We start from the raw sequence: 13,099 nt of genomic DNA, 5'->3' as shown, positions 1-13,099 counted from the left end.
TAGACTAACGACTAATCACACCCTTTAATCTCTGAACCTTGCCAAATGTATTCGAGAAATGAACAAGATGGATTCCGTTTTGTCACCAAAAATGTAAAATCTACACACCTCGCCCATGAGTGATAACATGGACCCCCTTTGCACCTGCAAAGCCCAAAGCCAAAACTACCCTCCAACTGAGGGAAGCTAAAAGATCTCAAGTCAAATGACTCGATGCAAATCAAACTCAAGCTCCCTCACAACACCTAAACTAAACAACTAAAAGGAATCTACTCTGACCAACTAAAGGAAACTTAATCTACCCAACTAAAAGGAAACTTAATCTAAGCCACACACGAAAGCAAACTAAACTACTCTCCTAAACCAAATGGTCCAAGACAAACCTACCCTAACTATGTACAAGACCCTAAAGGGACAACACTAATCGATCTAATATATACACTGGATCTAACATGGTTTCTCAAGATGTTCAAAAGTAACAAGGTTTGGGTGATAGTTCTCAATCACACAAACTCATCCTTATACTTCGAAAAAAATTTGGTCACCTCAAACTCAACCTCAAGAAAATTATCATGCAGGATCAACAATTGAGGAAGTTCATTAGGGCCATGATCCAACCACAAATAAGTTTTCTCTCCAAAATTTCCATAATCAAAATAACAACTTTTACCACTTTGAACATTAAGAGCTAGGAAAGAAACAACCTGGCATGACTCAAATTCAAATGGAACCTGCAAATTCTCCACGGCCTCAGGAGGTCGAAGTTGGTGGTGGACCATCCCAATAGCATCTACACCAAACCCGTGAGTGATCAAGGCAGGGTCAGTCCTGAAGTCAAGGCCTTGAAACATCCTTCTAGGGGGCTTGTCCTTGTGAAATATGAACCATGCATCCTTGTGAATCTCCTCAAGTGTATCCTCAAAAATCAAGGATTCCTTGATATTCTCCCCATTAAACACCTCTCCAAATTGCTTGAACACAATATCCAATTGTAGCATCAACCCAAATTGTTCTTTGTTTTTCCTTCTATGGGAACAACTTGATCACCACTTAACAATCCTTGCATATCCCCATTAATAGGAGCTTCATCATCTAGCATGTAATTTTCATTTGAACTCTCTTCAGGAACATCTTGCGATTCTTTATATAGACTCTCACCAAACAGAGCACCTTCAAGACTGATAGGAGAACCATCATACATATTTGTGAGTTGCCCATCAACTTCCATTTCAAGTGGCAATAAATCTGGAGGTCGAAGTTGATGGTGAATCATGCCACTTGCAACAACTTGATCACCTTGAAAGGCTTTGGGCAATGACTCCTTTTGTATTTCTTTTGTAGGATCTTCAAGCATCCCCCCAAAGAATGTAGTGAATATAGCGCATTGTATTTTTTCCTCATATTTGAACTCTCTTGTGATATATTGTAATTCACTGTTCAACTCACCCACTTGATTATCTTCCTCTTTAAGGATATTTGAAACCTCTTGCAACCCATCCTCAAGTGTCACCCCTTGAATTATGCATGAAGGATCACCAAAGATTTCCTTCTCGTCCACCTTTCAATGTTCCATTTGTAATTCTTCGTGTGCCCTCACATGTTGACCTTTGCCTACCATCCTTTCTCTTTCTTGGATAAATTCAATTGTTTCCTTGATTTTCTTGTCAACCTCTCCGCCTCGTGATATAATGTGTGAAGGTTCATCCACTTGATTATCTTGAACATTAGAATCAACCATATCATCTTGATATATCTTACCCTCTTCATTATTTGGTGTCCAACTTAAAAGCTGAAAGAAATCCTTACCATCCCCCACTGATATTTCCTCATACCAACCCAATTGAAACTTGATCAAGTCAATGGTGTCTTGGCAAGATGGGCAAGTAGATTCTGAATGTGAGAGATTGTGTACACTGCACCAAGAACTTCTTCCATATATGTTTTTTGGTTACCTATTGATATCTTCTCTGAAAGCAAGAAAATCTATCTTCGAATTGACAAGGACCGCAGGCTCGTGTATTTGTGAAAAAGAAAATTTTCCTCTTAATGCCAAGTCCACTGTCAAGAGAAACACCAAACAATCCAACTCCTAATGATCTGTAGTACCATGTATCCTACACTTCCCTGATGCTGCAAGTTGAGACAAATACCATGGTGGTAACCTTTTGTTCAAATCAAACCAAATGGGAAGAATGTCCACTTGCCTACCCATTGAGAAACCTACCTTTTTTCTTTTCTTTGAGTTTTTTTGATTTTTTGATTTTCACTATAAAAGATCTCTCATCTCAAAACTAACTTTGAAAGCTCATTCCTCGTCAATCTGTGCTCTAAATTTTCAAGTTGATCCAAGAATGAAAGTCATTCAGGCCCTCCTTCTAGCGCCAGATAATGTTGATGTCAGTTTTGTACCACTACATAACATATAGCAATTGAACACTTGATATGGGATATCAAACACTCAATTCCTCTCTTGAAAAGTTAATACTCATGAAGACATGAGAAAAACTCCAATGTTCCTTACGCCTGTGAATACTAACTCAGTTATCGATGTGATTTGCTGGTAATCACGTAGGCGGCCTTACGTTGTTCATTCAAGGATAACTTGAACTTCTAATGTGATGGTGACGATTTAGTATGAGTGCCAGAAGATGTTGATGGTGGTGATGATGGAGAATGTGTTCAAATGACTTATACCTTCTTGACTTTTGTTCAAGGGACTACTCAGTGTTTTCAAATGACTTATGCTTTCAAGGGACTACTCACTGCTCTAGTGAAATTTGCCCTACTTAATTGCCGGTTGTGACCAAAAATTGCAAAATAAAATTAAGAAAGCCTTGGAGATGTTAAAATTTGCATTTAATAACGTTTTGGTAGTTAAAATATCATTAAAATTGGATTTAGTAAGCTAAAATCGATTTTTTAATTTTAATTCACCAATCTCTTTTAATATTTTAAAAAATAAATCTTCAAATCATTTTCTAGCATTCAAAATTTTTTTTTTCAATTTAATTTCACTTTCACAAAATTTTCTTTTTCACCAAAAATTAAAGATTTTCCAAAACAATTAAATCTAAAAAATTTCATTTTGAAAAATGCTCAAGATTATATAATTACATCCAATTTTCAAAATCTGTCCAAGTCCAAAAAATATGTAAATTTATCCTACTGAGTATTGTTCTAATCGAAAAAATGTTATCTTTGAAATTTGTTGGGCCTAAGGTAAAATTACTTGTTTTGAAAAATCAAGTTAGCATCGGGTGAAAAAAAAAAACCAATCACATCAAATCTCTCCTGGCCTGAAGGCATCCAAGGTGTAAAATTTTCAAATCGAAAACCTTTGGACCACTCCAAAGAATTTGCTAAGGCAACCGAAAAAATTCCAAAAATTTGCGAAAATTGCCAAGGCTTGCCCGAAAAAGGGTTCCCCAAAATTTTTGGGGCGATGGTGTGAAAACCTCACAATAGGAACATTTCCTTAAGATAGTCACTTTGCTGAGTTAGTGATTTTTTTTTACGAGTATGTTGTATTCAAAATCATAAATGTGTCTAAAAGTGCAGGGTTCTATGTGTGTGACATTCCTCTTTGCTCTGAGATGTTTTATGTTCCAAAAATTCTCTAAATTTCTGCCTTATTCTACTAGTTTACATTTTTTCATTAGCTTACGCTTCTCCAAGTCGTTGATCAAGTCATTTTTATCTTTATTGTAGGCTACTCCTTTCATTAGCTTGCTATTGGATTCTTCCTTGCTTCTTTATCAGATCTCTTTATCAGATCCACCGCCTCAGGGGTTTTGCTAACGCTGCGGACGACCACCACAAATACACCTAGCTCGCCTACTGCTCCTTTGTTGATATTGCTAGCTCTGATTTGAGACCCAAAGCTCATGGCTGGTATGCCCAGGCCACTGCCTTACTTAACTCAATTGGGATCGATATTGATCGTCTCCCTTCTTACCATTTCTCACTAGATGTTCCCGCTCATCTGCTCCCCTCACAAGGTGAGTTGAATGGGTATGTCAAACTCAACATATACAGATAGTACATGACAACGACCTGGGTTAACCCACACAGGGGTCTACGCCCGCGGATGGCCTTCTACTTAGAGCATTTTCTTGAGATCCATGAGGGGACTATTGTGTGCCCTTTCTACTTGAGCCGGTGTTGGAGCCACGCCCTTCATATCTCCCTGGGGTCCTTCAGAGTGGGTTCACATAGGCTGCGTTGTTAGACAGATCATCACTTAGAGACGATTGGATCTGCCACCTTTGTATTCTATCCGAGATGCTGAGATCTTTTTCATCTTTAGATGCCCCTCTACTATGAGATCAGAGGCATGTTTCATAGCCTATTCAGAGACTGCAGATCTTTGTCGACCTTCTTCAGCTACCTCGACCAGCAGTGTTTAGCCCTTTACGTTCGTGAGACTTCGCAGCTCCGTGACCACACTTTACAGCTCATGTTTCCTCAGAGTCAGGCCCTGGATCAGCTCATCACCGCCTTCTTGCTGCCCTTGTCACCCTCCAAGGGCAGGAAGCAGCCATTGGATACACCCGCATCGGGACACACCAGATCTGTTAGACCACGTCATGTATTCATCAGACACTGACATTCTACTCCCAGTGCTACTCGGATTCGGGCTTGGGCCCCTGGTCTCTCTGGGTCTTATCCTGTAGTGATGGATTTCTTTGTACCAAGAAAGGATATCTAGCCCTTCTCTCGTCGGTTCATTCTCATTTCCTCTCTTTGTTTTGTTGCTCATTCTTTTTTGGACACCGTTTGGTGCTCCTGTTGGGTTGCTTTTCTGTCCTGTTGTATCTTCCAGTCCCTTGGACCCTTTGTTGGTCTTTTGTCGGACATTAATATTATTATTTTATCTTGTCTTATCTACATATTATTAGTAAAAATATTTTTGATCTAAAAGGCGCTTGGTTGGTGCTTTTATCTTGTCACATCATACTCTTGTGTTCTACCAAAAATAGCATATGTTCATAGACACTGCTAAATATGGCATTGATGTGAATGTATGAATATTAGTTGTTTAGAATTTCTTCCCTAATGTGGTTTGCCTTTCGGCATGTATTCTTTTAAAAGAACCAGTAGAAGCAAAACATAGGTATTTCAATTATCATGCTTACAAGTTTACAACTAAGCCACTGCTGTTACTAGATTTCCAACTGGAGTTGATGTCTAGACATTATGGAGGCAAATACTTAATTTTGTTTGTGCCAAATATGCATTCCATTTATTTAGTTCAATTATGTTCATAGTGATTCATCTTATATATTTGTTAGCAAGGTGTAATTTTGGGTCAATGAATGGAATTATCTGGTTGTATGCTAAGTTTATGCTTTTTGATGCAGCACTGACACCTGAGTTGAAGGCAAGTCTGGAAAAATTCATTACATCAAACAAAGTGGTCCTTTTCATGAAGGGAACAAAAGATTTTCCCCAATGTGGGTTTTCAAATACTGTTGTGCAGATTTTGAGATCTTTAAATGTACCATTTGAAACATTCAATATTCTTGAAAATGAAATATTGCGCCAGGGATTAAAGGAATACTCCAGCTGGCCCACATTTCCTCAGCTATATATTGATGGTGAATTCTTTGGTGGATGTGATATTACTATGGGTAAGTTATGCTACACACTTCCTCTATTTTTCTTTGTTTTGAATTTGGAGGAGATGCCTCCTTTTGGGTGCTTAGATTGACTGACTTTTATAATGTTATTCCTGTATTTATACTGCTGTCCGATTGTCCCACTCTGTTTGTTTATGAAAAGTAACATAATTTAAATTCTAATTTTCAGTTCTAGGGACTGTATATGTGTTCTAGCTGAAGTTCTGTCTTCTAGTTAGCTTATTGTTACTGCTTCATCAAACTTTGTTTAGAGGTTTTTAGCGCACACTTTTCATTGGATGGCATTCAACAAATATTGCTTAGCAAACAAGCAGTATGTTTTTTTTTTCACGATCTCAGGTCATTTTATATCTTGAGTCTTGAAAGTGATAAAATTAATTAGTAATAAAATATTGCTATGGACCTAGGTATATGATATTGTGATGTATATAGGTGGATACAGATGCCAGAGTGTGGCACATTTCTTGAGTTATAGTGTGTCAGGAGCTATACAAGGTAATAAGGAGGCCTACATGAGTTTAGTGGTTTGCCCCGCCATTATGTTATTATGAGGAGGTTTATATAAAGGAGGTGGATACCATTGTAGAGATATGTGAAGAGTATGTATGTTTTTGAGATATCGTGGAGATATAATTAGGAGTGGCTTCTTCTATAAGGAGTATTATATGGTGTTTCAATACCCTAAGGGTTTATTCTCTTTCTATATATATTGGATATTATGGCATCATAGCCCATGAATATCTTGTGTGGAGAAAGACGTATCTTTAATATTGTTTTTTTTCCATGATTATGTGGTTCTTATCAATTGGTACTAGAGCTACTATTTGGGAAAGGTGAGGATTGAATGAATGTAGAATTTAATGACATCCATGAGACCAAACAGTGTAAGGGAGCACAGAATCACAACCTGAAGCTAACTCCAAATTCCTTTTATGTTTTACCTCTTGGTATGAATCTCGACAATCAAACTAGCAGTTAGGCTGATCTTATGATCCCCGAATAAACTGTGCATGCTGTCCTTCTTTGCAACAACTCATATTTGGCCTGGATGTCATCATATGTTGTCCACTCAATGACAAAGTGCCATTCAGTCTCATTCACACTTGTCTTAACAAGAATAATAATATCTAACCCTTATGTTGTGGGTCCCAACCTAAGACCTCTTCTCCATGGATAGCCTTTATATTTCAAACTTACTACACTCAAGCGATCCTGTGGGGTTCCTGTTTGCTATTTTTTTTTGAGAAATGCTCATTGATTTGAGATTTCTCACTTTTTAGCCATGCCCACTTTAACTCATTTCTTGCTGCTTTTATTTTTACCCATTCCTTCCTTTGCTTCTCTTGTTGAGCAAAAGTTAGATCTTCATTTAGATAGAACTGTGTTCCTTTGGGTGGCCCTATGTTTTTGATGATAATATTCTTATCTTCTAGGTTTCTCAAGATAACTCTTAGCTGCCTATCCTTTCCTCCATCCAACCTCTTACCTATCTTGTTTTCTTGTTGAATACCACCTGTCCACTTCAGCTTATCTCTGAGTAAGTCCCTTGTAAGAATATTGGCTCTCTCTCTTTTTCCAAAGTCTTTTAGCCCTTTTATAATGGTATTTGCAGCCTTGCCCCTTTTGTCCCATTCTTCCCTTATTTAATTTTTGATTTGTTGTTCAATAATTCCCTTTCGTTTGTTTGCTGAGCCGTTTATGGTACAGAGCACCTAACGGATGTAACCAAGGACCTCATAAGGCCTTGGATGTTTTCATTTTGTCATAGGGTGGTCCTCTAGGATCTCCATTCTTGTAATAAGGGTCAATAAGCCAATTGTTTGCATTAAGGTCTCCTAATATGAGTCTTTTGGTCTAGTAGTGTGTGTAATCGCCATTTTGCAAGTAGGGACATAGGCAACTTATGAAATAGTGAAACTTCTGCTATTTCACAAGGCTGCCAAATTGCAAACTGTGAAACATCGAAAAGATGCATTTCAATGGCCGTATGTTTCAAATTTCTGGTATGGTCAATTGGAATATGGTTAGACAGGTAGGAGAAGGCCTATATGGTCAAATCAAGTTATATGAAGCAATACTGTTGCAGTTTTGGAAGAGCAATAAAGTTTGAGGACTGTTTTGTGGCATTTCCCTATGTTTTTTCTGTGTTTAATGCGTTCATTTTGCATTGAATTGGATATATGGAAAGTTCATGATAATGTAGAGAGGTGAGTTAAACTTTGTTTTGGTTCAAGTTGGAGGTCATTTGGTGAAGTAGGAAGGAAGATCCAATTATCTGATTGCAAACTGGTCTGAAACTGCACTAAAACCCTAGGTCCTGAACAATAATGGGATTTGCCTGACATTTCACTATTGGTTTTTGCCAAATCTCCGGGAAATGTTAGGCCTACATGTATACCATAAGATTCAAGTGGTTGCAAGGTAGTCTGATCAAATGGTGAATTTTGGCACAAGCCCTTGGCTTGGCATCTCTATGTGATGAGCCCGGGCCAAGTGCAATCAGATGTGCAACAGATTGAAACAAATGATTGGGTACCCAATTATGTGTTGTGATATTCCTAATAGGTGTTATATAGGTGTCTCATGTGTTGGTTTGGTCGAGGAAAACATATGCAAGATTTGGGGAATGAGCCAATCTAAGTACTTAATAGGCTTAGATTGAGGGTTTTGTGGAAAGGTAGCTTAGAGGAGTAACCCAATTGGGAAATTGCAATATTTTGTGAGGAATTCAAATGGGTATCTGGAATGGTCATTAGATCATATTCTCGTTTGGAGAAATTGGGATTAAGACTTGAAAAACCAAAAACAAAGGCCTAATTCTACTAGGTCTCGTAGTAGGGTGTCTCCCAATACTTTGTGTTAGGCTTTGTGAACCCTAACATAATCGAAGGAAGATGTTGTGGATGTTAGAGGACATCAAAGACTACTCTAAGTAATCAAGGAGTGTGATGAAAAGATCATGTTATGCTAGGGCTTGAGGTTGAGTAGGTTGGTCTTGAGGGTAGTTGGTGTAAGACGCGTGTCTCCTTTGGAGGGAGATTTAGGATTACCTAAGTGAGTAGTCTAAGAGGAGAGAGACTAGGGCAAGTCTTTGAGAAAACCCTAGAGAGGTTAAGGCATTGGGTACCCAATAATGGCAGATTTTTGGCAACAAGCGCTTGGCATCTCCATGTAACAAGCTTGGGCCAAGTGCAATTACATGTGTAACAGATTGAAACAAGTGATTGGGTACTCAATATTTTTTTATGATATTCCTAATAGGTGTCACAGAGGTGTTTGAAGTGTTTGTTTGGTAGAGGAAAACATTTGATGCAGATTTGGGGAATGAACCAGTCTAAGTACTTAATAGGCTTAGATTGAGGGTTTTGTGGAAACGTAGGTTAGAGGAGGAACCCAATTCGGAAATTGCAGTATTTTGTGAGGAATCCAAATGGGTATATGGAATGGTCAATAGATCATATTCTTGTTTGGAGAAATTGGGAGTAAACTCGGAAAACCAGAAACAAAGGCCTAATTTTATTAGGCCTCCTAGTAGGCCGTCTACCAGTACTTTGTGATAGGCATTGTGAACCCTAACAAAATTGAAGGAGGATGCTGTGTGGATGTTAGAGGACATTGGAGACTACTCTAAGTGATCAAGAAGAAGTGTGATGAAAAGATCTTATGCTAGGGCTTGAGGTTGAGTAGGCTGGTCTTGAGGGTAGTTGGTGTAAGAAGTGTCTCCATTGGAGCGCAATTTAGGATTACCTAAGTGAGTGATCTAAGAGGAGAGAGTCTAGGGTGAGTCCTTGAGAAAACCCTAGAGAGGGTTAAGGCGTTGGGCCATAGGTTTGGTGCCAAGTTAAGTGAAAGCCTTGAGAAAACCTTAATCAATCTTGGCCTTTGCATCAGTTGATCACCTGTGGCCAAGATTTGGCTTCCACTATCCAATCCTTTAGTTGTGTTGCTTTAGATTTTATGTGTTCCAAAGCTGATTAGATCTCTTTCAGTTGTATGGTGTCCTCTTTTTTCACCACTTCTTTTCCTTTACTCCTTGTTAGATCTACATGTTGAAGATTTGTTGTTTTCTCTTTCTATTTTGTGTGTACTCCATGGCTTTATATACTTTGTTCTCTTCTTCCCAATTCCTTGTCTCCATAGTTTCATCCTCTCTTTTTAACTCAATAAGCTCCTCCACGTTTGGCTCCAAAGACCACAAAAGCAGTGTTCTAGTTGGACTATAATAGATTTTATTGTTTTGTTTCTCTTCCCCACTATCACCTTTGTTCGCTACACCTATTTCTAGTTGATTTAAATGATTCAAATTTGACTTGTTCTTCTTATTTGTTTCCACTTGTACTTGTAATGCTTCATTTTCTCTCTTTTTGTGTTTTTTGACTCACTTGATTGGTAGCTCTTGTCCGAAATACCATTAATTCTTGGTAAAATCATTGCTTGTTTGCTTAAACTTTGGGTTTTCTCTGTGTCTTAGAATACCTTTGTACTATTTCGCGTTTACTAGTATCAGTCTCTCACTTGTGCTACTTGCGTGTTTGAGAAAATCTGTCATAACAGATTCCCAAGCCTCTGTTAGACTTTCTAAAGTTGTCAAATATTGAGGCACTAAAGGCCCACTTGTAGTTTGATTCCAACCCTGCTGATGTAGAAGGCTTACCATTGGGCCTATTAGCTGGGTTTGAAGATTCCAGTTGAATCCAACCCTTTCCCCATCATTCAGATGAAAAATATTGTTTTTGGTGGTGAAAAGGGACTTCTTCAATTTGGGTCAATGGTATACTTGTTGTTCATTTTTCATACATGTTCAAATGAACGAAAATACATGCTTATTACTTTCAAGTAATTTTCAGAAATGCATCAAGGAAAAGTATTTTTATTCGTTTTGAAGTAATATACAATGTTTGTATGATGGAACAAATCATGATGGAGAGATAAAATGCTGAAAGTAAATTTCTCCCACACATCTGACTGTGAGAGTAGTCCCTACTTACTGATATACACCTATACTATACTGAAATCAATAACGTAAAAGAGGAGAAAAGCGAGAAAAAGGTCATGGGCACCAGTCATTGCCTGTAACGACTGGTGAAGTGGCGTCCATCTGCATCCACCGTCTTGCTGTTCCGGATCTCGCCCTTCCCGTACTTCCAATCCCTGCGTTCATAAAAGAAAAATGAGTTAGCTCCAATGGATCTAAGCAATGCTGGTAACTCACTAAATCTCGCATTCATCATCCTACACGCTATTCATCTCAGTGGAATACAGGCATACATTAGCAGATAGAGAGGATAGGCGTAGCAGATGGAATTGGTATGCATACAAATAACAGCAAATGAAACATTAAAGGGACGAACTTTCAAAGTTTTGAAACCTTTTGTTTCGCTCATATAGCAAGAATGAAAGCTACAACAGGAGCTTTTCAAAGGAAAACAAAAGATAACCATTTTCAGTCAGTGAAAAGAATGTATCATACAGGTCAGAATGCAAACAGAAGCAAGATAATACACATAAACTTACAACACCACCAGTAAAGGCACAACGTTCAGAACAGAGATAAATGTGGCAAGTGTTACAATTTTCAGCATTCAACAACTCTCATGAAATCGCAGGTCTGAATAATAAAAAGAATGCCATATAATATCAGAAAGGAAAAAGGAGAAGTACGTTACAACAACGTACCATTGATGCAATGTGATGCTCAGAATCTCTACTAAAATCCTTTATGGTGTAAAAAATTCATATATAGCAAAGAGAGAAAACATCAAATCTGGTATGAACGATTATTATCAGCAAAGGAAAACAGTCTCTAGTAGTTTAAACAAATATAATCAGTATAGAGCTTCATGAATATTTGGCAAATACATCAATGGATATGGTGTTTATTTTTCACGCACAGCAGGAACCATTACACAAGAAATCTGGTATTGTTTTCAGTAAGGAAATCACAGTTTCTAAGAGTTTAACCAGATACTGTCAACAAAGATTCTCACATATCATGAATCTATTATAGATACATTAAAAAATATGGTAGCCATATGTTTATATACAACTTTCAGCAATGAAAGTAGGAACCAATAAAGAAAAATCTGGTATGACTTTCATCAAAAAACCCTCATCAATTTTGTTATATACCAGTTCATACAGCAACCCAACATGAAGCCAAGACATATGGAATATCGCGGTTATTACAGTTTGAAGCAGAAAATCCTCACAATAGAATCACAAATCTGAGGTATATTACAAATATGCTGTCAAAACAAAAAAGTATGGAGGAAAATTATGGCATAAGTAAACCCTTATGGTACTTTCAAAGGAAGAGGAAAACTACCACAGTGAGAAGTAAACTAAAAGAAAATAACCAGCTGTAATCAAGACTCAGCATATGTTTTTTTTTTACTACCCATAAAGTAAGGAAAATCAAAAGAAATAAATGGGAAAAAAGTACTTACAGCCGGCCACGTTTCTTGTTTTCAAATGCATGAGATGAGGTTAGCAGCGTCCAGAGAAAGACCCACAAAAGGGAAAAGCATTTTCAGCTTTTAAATGTCATCTGAACAGTCCGCTCAAAGGAAAGGCCTCTATATCTCATATCACTGTTGTTTCCTGCAAATATAAGCAAAACGATGTAAACCCAACATAGAGGAAAAGAAGCGGCAGCCCGTGAGTATGTGACTAGTTTTAACAGCAAGAGAAGCGAAGGAGCTTCAAGACTCAGCAAGAGGAGAGACGTCACCAAGAAAAAAATGCCATTTCAGTTGTAAACAACGACTCCAATGCTTAGGTCTGAGGTAGACACCAGTCAGCAGCCAAGAGAACCATTTTTTTTTCCATGCCAACAGTCTAAGGAGCTTCTCAAGTCATCTATCGAGGGCATCATTCACCAAAAATGGCATCTGATAGAGCAAAAACGCAGGGCCTAAATGTTTCAGTCGGCTAGGGTTTCACCATAACCCTATTGTGTTTGGTTACTCTTGCTTTCAGAAAAAAAAGAAAAACCGAATGACAAAATAACTCATGCCTTTCCTTTTTTATCAAAACTTAAATTGTTTTGAATAGAAATTTCGGGTCCGATTGCATGCTGAAGAAAATTGGATATTTTTATTTGCATACACGTGTTATAACGCATTTGCATAATGTGTTATTATTTTTAAAAAAAATTGCATGCACATTGCTTAAGACATTATTATTCTTTAGTTGATTTATGATCAACTTAAAGGTTATAATAGTTTTTTAATGCAATTTGAAAAATAATGCAAGTAAAAAGGGAAAGACTTATGCTTAAGTTTCTTTTATTTTATTTTTCTTAATTGCATAAGTATTAAAAAATTATAATTATTATTTTATAATTGATATTCTATAAATCAATTATTAAAATAATAACATTCGTGCAATTAAGAAAAATAATAATAAGTCGAGAGTCAAAGCGAGTTAAAGGAGGAGTTGGTATTTTTTTTTAAATGCCA

At 37.4% G+C, this 13,099-nt stretch overlaps 1 protein-coding gene across 1 annotated transcript in view; it reads left to right on the top strand.

Moving 5' to 3' along the window:
• The window catches only part of LOC149540096 (uncharacterized), a 96,115-nt gene that overhangs the window by 52,774 nt on the left and 30,242 nt on the right, over nucleotides 1–13,099 (top strand). The window contains exon 2 of the mRNA XM_089801293.1: nucleotides 5,361–5,630. Within this exon, the coding sequence (XP_089657419.1) occupies nucleotides 5,361–5,630 (270 nt within the window). The remainder of the gene's footprint in view (nucleotides 1–5,360; nucleotides 5,631–13,099) is intronic.

This window comes from Cupressus sempervirens, chromosome 9 (assembly GCF_028749045.1).
Source record: "Cupressus sempervirens isolate cs-2001-9-10 chromosome 9, ASM2874904v1, whole genome shotgun sequence".
In the NCBI taxonomy this organism is placed as follows: domain Eukaryota; kingdom Viridiplantae; phylum Streptophyta; class Pinopsida; order Cupressales; family Cupressaceae; genus Cupressus; species Cupressus sempervirens.
Note: the sequence above shows the minus strand (reverse complement) of the source record. Positions and strands in the feature narration are given on the sequence as shown.